This window comes from Marmota monax, unplaced genomic scaffold, assembly GCF_021218885.2.
Source record: "Marmota monax isolate L192 unplaced genomic scaffold, Marmota_monax_Labrador192_F-V1.1 WCK01_AAM20220418_F8-fsc00392, whole genome shotgun sequence".
Taxonomy (NCBI): domain Eukaryota; kingdom Metazoa; phylum Chordata; class Mammalia; order Rodentia; family Sciuridae; genus Marmota; species Marmota monax.
Genome location: NW_026693779.1, coordinates 9,039 through 17,968, shown reverse-complemented (window position 1 = coordinate 17,968; position 8,930 = coordinate 9,039). Strand labels below are relative to the sequence as shown.

Sequence of the window (8,930 nt, the reverse complement as noted above, 5' to 3'; positions counted from 1 at the left end):
ATGTAGTGGTGCAGTTGTAAGAGATTTAAACTGTATTAAAGGAAGAGTGAGATGCCGTGAAAAGGGACAGTGGCAGAGGGATGCAGGGTTGGGGAAGTCACACAGAAAATGTTACTGTAGGTGGCCCAAAGGTCATGTGATTGAGGATTTAGAGAAACCTCGAGCTAAACACCACTGTTAAAAGCCAGATCCCTCAGCCCCATGGGGCTCAGTGGGCCAAAACTTCTGTCATTTAGGTTACGGATGCTTAAGGAAAGGCTAGAAGTAAGTGTTGATTCCTGGAAGAATTTTTTTTTGTTTCAGGAAAACGCCTTTCTTTTATCCCTTGGAAACTGAATAAGAAGGCAAGAAACAAAGAAACAAAGTAAGGTATTTTCTCTCACCTTCACTTACCACATAATCAACATGACAATTTAATCAGGTCTTTTATTTATATATAGACCAGCTCTTTTGGGAAAGGGAAAGAGGTAAGAGGGATCAAAGGTTAAGGAAGCATAGAACTTGTAGACATTAAGGTAGGCAAGTACAGAAGGTCCCAGGTTTCAATGTGCAATGGGAACAACATTGTTTATTCCCCAAATTGTGTGATGGGCAGCTTCAGGCACCTTGATGACACAGCTTTTGGGGGCAGCTGTTTAGCAGAGAACATGGGCATGGAGAAGAGGAGTACAAGGGTGTGTGGGGACAGTGAGCTTTGGGACTGAGGTGGGCAAGACCTCTCAGATGGTCACACTGTTTTCCACCATGCTAGGTTGAAGGTATTCATAGGGAAGGTCCAAGCCTGCATTCCGGACCTTAATCTCCCTGTCCATGACAGCTAGCTCCTCCTGGAATTGCTGCAGCACAGCCTGGGGCCCAGGGCCTGAGAAATATTTCTCCTTATGCTGCCCCAGGGCCACCTGGGGAGAGAGAGGGGAACAAGATGGCTCAGTTCCTTGGGCCTCTCAGCCAAGACTACTGCCTCTCCCTCTAGCTATCACCTCCCCCAGAACCCAGGCATCTGTTTCTAACCATGACTGGCTGACGTCTGCCAAGGAACTTGATGAACGTCTTCTGCATACGGGCCTGGTGGAGATCAGGCAGTGAGTCTACTATATCCTTCTCTGTCACAGCCTTGGAGATGGGTGGAGGCTTCCTCATGGTGCATGGGCCATTAGGGATCCAGGAGTACCAGTCTAGCTACAGGTAGAAAAGCCACTCAGAAACCCAGGTTAATGGCCCAGGCATTTAACTCCCCTCATATTCTAATCCCAGGAGTCCGTGGGGGATGATCACACAGATTACCTGTCCCAGGTGGGCCGAAGCATGCTGACCAGTGCATGTGAAGATACACATAGTAACAATGTGGCAGAGTTGATCCAGGGACTCCAAGGAGAGGGGGAACCTGGGTGAAATGAGAATGAGAGGATTTGAGACCAGGACATGGGGCAGATATTTGGACATGAGGGAAAGATATTTGGAGATACATTAAAGAATTTCCTATGGACCTGGACTCTGAATTCTATGATTCACATAAAATGTGAACTCAAATAGGGTATACTTGGGATAAACCTTAGAGCTATGGGGGAAAGAGTAGAAACAAGTAAGGAAAAAATATCTAAGCGAAGTCATGTATCTGATTCTGGAGAAAGTTCTTCGTGCATAAGGAGTAAAAGAGTATATGAGAGGATGATAAAGGAAAGGAACTGGGAAAATCAGGAGTGATCATTAAGGTTTCTGGATACTGTGGAAAAGTCCAGGGAATTCTCAGGGTCCTCAAGGAAGGGTGTCTTATGATGTTGTGAGGCAGGGAAAGTTGACAGGTGGGTGGGTGTTGACACAGGTTACTGGGGAAGATCCAGGCCTTACCCCCGGTCCTGGGCACCCTGCAGTCCAGTTTCAGTGATCTCCCTGCACCAGGCCTGCAGCTCTGAATCTTGCTTCACGGCTTTATCACTCTTATAGAAGAGTCCCACCATCTCATGCACATACCTGTTCCCCATGGAAAAGGTTGTTGTGACTCAGCCAGCCAACGTAGGACCTTCTGTACCTGTGGTCCCCCTCGTTCTATCACTCTCTATATCACCCTCACCTACTGATGATTTCCCACAGCCTGAGGGCATCTTGGCCATAGAGAGAAGATTTCACATCCAGGAGCCCATGGTCAGCCAGGTCATCAGGAGGGCAGAAGGAACGATAAGTCAAACAAGCTGTGGCTCTCTGGAGAATGTCCACATGGCCTCCACTACCTGTACTCACCACCTGAGGACAAACCTAGCATTAGCCAAACCAGGTGAAAAAGCGAGGGAGATTTAGGACCAGAAGACTCTTCAGGTATGATTCAGATTAGGGAGAGGCCTTTGGTAGAGAAAGCAGATTATGGGGGAACAATGAAAGAGGGATACAAACCTTGGGATCCTTCCAACATCGAACCCTCCTCCCTCTTCATCCATCCCTTTCCATACCAGATCAAAAATTCCATATTCAGAGACAAGATTGTTCAGGGCCAGGATGTTGATCTCCATGGTATAGCGAAAGTGGGGGATCAGGAGCTAATGGTAGAGAAAAGACATGGAACGCAATCAAATAGAGCTCCCAGTGTCCATATCTTCTGGAGAGTCATGCGATGTCTCTACTTTCTCACCTCACAGTTTCCGCTCAGCCCACACCAATCAGGGTTCTTGCATCTCTGCTTCCCTGAATAGCATTTTTCAGTGATTAACCATGTTGACACACCCAGATATGCCTTCTCTTTAACCATGCAGACCTCTCAATAGCATCGGAAACATATAATCCTACCTCCCTGTTGAAACCCTGTCCTCTGATGGCCATGAGTTACACACTTTTCTTTTTTGTTTCCCCCCACCTCAGTGGCTGACCCTTCTCTTGCTACTTTTCTCACTCTACTTTTTCCTCTGAGTTTCTAAAGGTTGAAGTAACCTAGAATTATATTCTGGGTGAAATGTTCTGCTGTGGCTACAAACCACAGAGAATCTTCCCTAGTATGATGGATTTAGAGACTTTTGTTTCCTAATAACCCTAAAATCTATATCTTCAATTTTTTCCAGGAATTCCAGGCTCACATATCCATTGCCCTCCTGACATTTTCAAATGGATGGATACCGGGATTGGAAACCTTGCAGGGTCAAAACAGAGCCCTTGCTTCTTCTCCCCATCAAGTAACATGGCTTCCTTGCTTATTTTTTCTCACTTACTTGTTCTATTACACAACACTCCAATCATTCACAACCCATGCTCCTTTCATTCCTCTCCTTTACAGATCAGACTTGAATGTCCCCATCCCTTTCTACCCTTGACAACCTCCTCAGTCCAAATGTAAACTCCTTTGTAAAACCTATTCTTACCTTCCCCACCTTATAGCAAGTGTGTGTCCTGGGTATTTCCATAGCAGACTGTGTGTGTGTGTGTCCGCGCGCTTGCGCGTATAAACTAAGATTGCTTCTAATATAACATGCTACAAGGTTAAACCCTGGGCCTCAAAGGCTAGGATTGTGAATTACGAACAACGATCAAATGCAGAATGACACAGATGCTGAAATACCTTGTAGATAGGATGCAGACTGGGCAGGCTCCTCATTGTGGCCACAGAAATAACCTCAGCCATCAGATGTCCCCTTAACAGATGTGACTGTAACTGGTGCAGCTGGAAATCAGAGCTACGGACCCATGTCTTGGCTAGGAGCCAGGCCATGGGAGGATCCGAAGGCAGGAAGAGCAGAGGTGGGGGGCATCCATGTCGAGGTGGCTGGAGCTAGAGAAGGAGGGAGAATGGGAGCTAAGAACTATGTATCTAAGTCCCTAAATGGATCAATTCTAAATGGATCAATGTCTAGGAGAAAGACACCTGGGTCCTCTTACCTGGATAACCATGGGTAAGAGTCTTCCATCAGGTTGTAGTTTCAGCATAACCAAAGGGACTGCCACATATTGTTGCTTAAAAATGATGATGTTAGGCTTGACCCCATCTAGCAGGGTATAATCAGCTTCAAACAGAGATCTAGCCTGTAGGGTCAATGTCAAGGACACAGAAAGGGGTTGGAGTCATCCTGAACCTGCCCTTCTCTCATTTCCCAAGGTGGATCCTTCCTCTATCCATCCAGGCTTTTGCTTTAAGCACCAATCACTTTCCCCAGAACCAAAGGCCCGAATGAAAGTTTTCATGACCAGTGTCTTCCACCAGACTCCAAATCCCCTGAATTGACTCTCCACCATGTGCCACACTCTCAACTATTGTCTTCCTGCTTGCTGGCTTTAGTCAAATGTGGCACAAAATATTTCCTTTATCCCCTCTTTTAAAATGTAAGTCTAGTTCTTCAAGGCTTTGGTCAGTCTTTTTGCTGTTTCTCTTTAGATCAAGCTCCTGCCTGAGACTGAGGCTCAGGTCCATCTAATGAAGTAGGAAACCAGGAAGGTGGAGATGGAAGAGAGGAAAGAAAAGGAGACACAGGAGATTATACAGATCATGGTTCTCAAGCAGGGGTGATGCCCCCCTCCCCTAAGAACATTTGACAATGTCTAGGGATGCTTTCAGTTGTCATAACTACCAGGGCAGAGGGTGCTTCTGGCTTCTAGAAGGTAAAAGTCAAGGGTTTCTACTAGAATCCAAAAATGCACAGGACAGTCCTCTACAGCAAAGAATTATCTGGCTTATAATGTTAATCGTGTCAAAGTTGAGAAATTCTAAGTGTACATGAAAGAGATAATGGAGGTGAACATGAAAGAGATAAGGGGAGGAAGAGATGGCAGGAATGGGAGGCAAAATGGTAGGGGGATGGCTGGGGTGGTGAAAAGCACAGTACCTGGAGCTCTTTGTTCAGTTGAGTTCGGAACTCTTCCATTCCTGGAGGCAGCACCAGCCTGGCTGGGAGACTCGTAGAACGCCTCAGGAGCATGGGGTTTGCACCATTGAGGAACTGGTATCCAAAGAGGTCATCATCCTTCCAGGAATCATAGACCCGCACTGAGGACATCAGTTTGGGACATGTTGTGTGCTCCTCATTGCACTGACATCAGTTTTCTACCTTCTGTCACCGCTCTTTTGTCAGATCCCTGAGCTGGAAATATATATACAGGTTTTAGCAGGTTGTGGTAACTGACCCGCCAGGGCAATCTTTCCACGTGGGAATATTTTTTTGTAATCTTCCAGTCTATGTACGCAATTTGCAAGATCCAATATCCCCTTAATGGCCAAGTTCTTCAACCTGTGTAAAGAATGACATGCAAGAAGAGTAAGAAAAATCTCACCTTACAGCCTGGGAAGAAAGTGCCTAACCTCAATCCAGCACTCTCTTTTGAGATACCAGGGGATTGAATTCATGGTGCTTTACCACTGAGCTACATCCCAAACCTTTTTATTTTTTTGAGACAGGGTCTTGCTCAGTTTCTGAGGCTGGCCTCAAAGTTATGATTCTCCTGCCTCAGTCTTTGGAGTAATTGGATTACAGGTGTGGGCCACCACCCAGACCTGGCACTCACTCTTTTGTTAGAGAGAGGGTGAAATCCAAATCCTTATCCTATAGAAATCGTTCATTTCTGGGAAGGTCCCTCTGCGTCTTCCCTGCTACAGGCAGGATTAACCCATCCTTCCAGGAGCCCCACCTGGAGGAAGAACATAGAGTCGGGAGTAGGTGGAGCAAGAGGTAGTAGGGATCAGAAGCTTTCTGGGACTCACCGATAAGCCTTCCTTCTGTCCTCCAGCTCCTGTTCCCTATATTTCTTTAACAGGTTCTGGGGGTCATCACTCACGGACCGGGCTGGGTAAGGGGGAAACAAAAGACAGGCGTCCTCCCTGGAACCCCCTCTCACACTCAGCCCCACGGCAGGGCCTTTCCATCAGTTCTCTTCCTGAATCCCATTCTTGCATTTCTTACCTCTGCATCTTTCTCCTCTTTCCCTTTTATATCATAGCATCCCCTATCCCGACTCCTGCTTTCTGAAGGAGTCACACCCTTTACCCAGAGCCCTCACCCGTGCCTTCGGGTAGACAGAGAATCCTGTCGTCCTGGATCCAGCTGTAGCAAGGGAAAAGGACCTCTCCTTGGTTCCCCGGGCCCTGCACCGTGATCCACTTGCAGAACCAGTCAAAATTCAACCGACTTTTGTGCTTGTGCAGCTTCACCAGCAGGAGGCACCCCAGGTAAAAGGGGACATCGATCTCCACCTCCGTTTTCTGTGGAACAGAACATTCCGCAGAGGCGGGTATGAGGTCCTTAGCGAGGACAGTGGAGTCTGGATGCTTTCGAAGAAACTTGGCTCTGTTTGTCCCTCCGGGGACACCCAGGGAGAGACCTGAAGCAGGCAGCCGTGAGGAGGAACAGCTAGCTCTGTGGGGCTCCAGCCTCCAGCCTCTAGTCGCATCTTCCCTACTCCTTCCACCCAAGCAGAGAGATACTACTCTATTTTCTCTCTTCTCACTTTCCTTTTTTTCTATCAGGCACCCAATCCTGCACCATCTCATTCCCCCCCCCAGCTTCTGGCCTAGAGGCTCCAGAAGGTGCGGACTGCTCCTCCTCACCCTGGCTCCCAGGCTCTGCACTCACCTTTTCCCGCAATGGCAGTAACAGCTTCCCCAGGTCCGCCTCCCCGTGCTCGCCAACTAGCCACAGCTGCACCAGGTTGGTGGAGCCCGCCAAGAGCGAGTCCCCTGTGGCGACGCGGATCACATACTTGCCCATCTTGCCTGAACCAGGACAGGAACCTGGAAGAAAATCAGCACTTAAGAGGATCTGAGACCCAGCTCCCAAGGCACCACACCCAGAGGAAAGCCCCTATTGTGTGTGGGTTGAAAGGGCTCCTCCTCTCACCTCTCTCACTCAGACGCAGGTATCGGGTTCACTATGGTTTCTGCACCCAGGGTTTCTTCCAGCTATCTTAGAAGGTACAATGTTACCTTCATTCACTTTGCAAGCATTCCCTAACGCTCAGCCATGCAGAAGATAACAGCTAAATACTAAAATCACCCCCAACCTAATTGTGATGTGAAAAATCAATGAGAAAGCAATGGATCGTACAGAAGAGAGAGAGAATATCTTGAAGTGTGGGAGTATTTTTCAGAGGAAAGTGAGTAAGCCATCTTGGCAAAGATGCAGAGCTTTGTGTTGAGGTGGAATACAGGTAGTGTTGCACAGGTGAAATAGATATGTTTGTTGTCCAGATTCAGGAGCCAAGAGGGGGAGTTTGGAATTCCCCTTCAGGTTTAATCATGAAATTTCCATTGGGTTATCCTGAAACAGGGTTTATTTGAAGCCTTCACCACAGGCTGAGCACCCTTAATGTGCCCCATGGGTATGCTCCCTTCAGAACTAATCCTTTCCCAGCCTGGGTCCCAGGATTTGGCCCTCCTCATTCTCACCCTGGCAAGTGCTGCCCGGGTACACATCTCAACTATTCCATCTTTGCATGTCCATGCCTACTCTCCCAGCCCTGAGCAATCCTGCTCATCTGGGCTTACTATTCCCCGAACTTCCTGCCCTATAGTGAGCAAAACTCCTTGAATCTATACCTTTTTGCATAAATGCTCCATTTCTGCATATTGAAATAGTCATTCAAAATAGGAAACGGAAGTGGGAATCTGAAAGTATTCAGATGTACCTTAAATATTTGTTTTAACTCTGACATCCTAAATGTAGAGTCATTCATGAATTCTTTTCTATAGGGCCAAAGTATTTTCTTTGAGTATGGGTCCATAACAAGCTCCCTTAGTTCTTCCCTACATAAACCACATCCAGGTGTGTTTACATTTATTTAAAATGGAGCTAAAACCTAGAGGTTGTTGTGGGGAAAAACACCAAAGGCAGCATCTGTCTAGACCTTTTGCAGTTTTCCCCAAACCTTTTAACAGTTATCTTGCCTACTGCTAGTCCATAATTTGACAGCGATTTTTTTAATGGTTGCTGTTTATATGGTCATAAAGTATTCAATTTGACTTTAATAAAAAGAATACCTGTAAGTATATACTGCTATTCCACCATTATTTCTTCTATAAGTTGCATAATAACAATAACCAATTTAACTGATGTAAAGAATTTTGAAAGCTTACATGACTATTCTTGATAAACACAAACTTTCAACTTGTGGAGTTCAAAGTGCTGAGGTTGTCATAAATTACCCTCCTTGTTATCTGCATTTGGCATGCTGTGAGCATGCCAGGCTTTCTGGAGGGCATGTACCATGTCAGTCACCTGGTAAGTGGGCTAAGTGCAGCCAAGATTTGGAAACTTCTACTGTAAAGTCTGGTTTTTCTCTGATGCCTCTCTGTTCACGCCCACATCTCCCAATACTCAAGAATCCTGGGAACATAAGTGGTCACAACCCTTCCTGCTCCCCCAGCAGCCATCTGTTAGTGACCCTCTTGTGAAGTTCACACCGTTCACCACAAAACCCTCTTTCCTTCCTCCTCACAATGAGAAACTCTCCTATGCTCCCCACAGACCCCAATATCTCACAACCTTTGACCTGCCACCGTCTTCCAGAGCCTCCATTTCTATTTGAAAAAGACCCTTCTTACACTATGGCAACATATTCCCTCCATGATTCCCTCCCTGTGAATACCCATTTTTCACATTTCAGATGCTCACAGTCCAATCACAATTCAGAATTCATTTCTTATCACTTAAAATTCACCTGTAGTATATTGTACATACTGTGATTTATCTACTCAACCCATGAGCCATTTTCTCTTTCCTGAAGATTGTGACTAGAAAGAGAAACTGAGTTCCTGAGGATTTTCCAGGTCCTATGAGACCCAGTTCACTTCTTCTCCTTGGGTTCTATGAGACACCTAAGTGTCCTTCCAATACTCCCCCCCTTTATTGCTTAAGTTACCTTGAAATGGGTTTCTAGAACAATCAATTCTGCCATATATAAGATCAAAATTATCCTATTGGGAGTAGACTATTAGTAGTAGTATCTCAATTCAATTTGTAAGATTA

The 8,930-nt window shown here is 46.3% G+C and overlaps 1 protein-coding gene across 1 annotated transcript; it reads right to left on the bottom strand.

Annotated features, from left to right (window-relative positions):
* Positions 1-523: 523 nt before the first annotated feature.
* Positions 524-6,722, bottom strand: LOC124104984 (polyunsaturated fatty acid (12S)/(13S)-lipoxygenase, epidermal-type-like). Its single transcript, XM_046462060.2, is given in 14 exon segments — positions 524-899; positions 1,012-1,179; positions 1,285-1,384; positions 1,849-1,971; positions 2,072-2,241; positions 2,445-2,531; positions 3,542-3,751; positions 3,859-4,002; positions 4,800-4,960; positions 5,098-5,201; positions 5,476-5,598; positions 5,672-5,753; positions 5,968-6,169; positions 6,540-6,722. Coding segments are annotated over 14 exon segments (1,989 nt in total). The 5' UTR covers positions 6,675-6,722; the 3' UTR covers positions 524-719.
* Positions 6,723-8,930: the final 2,208 nt, after the last annotated feature.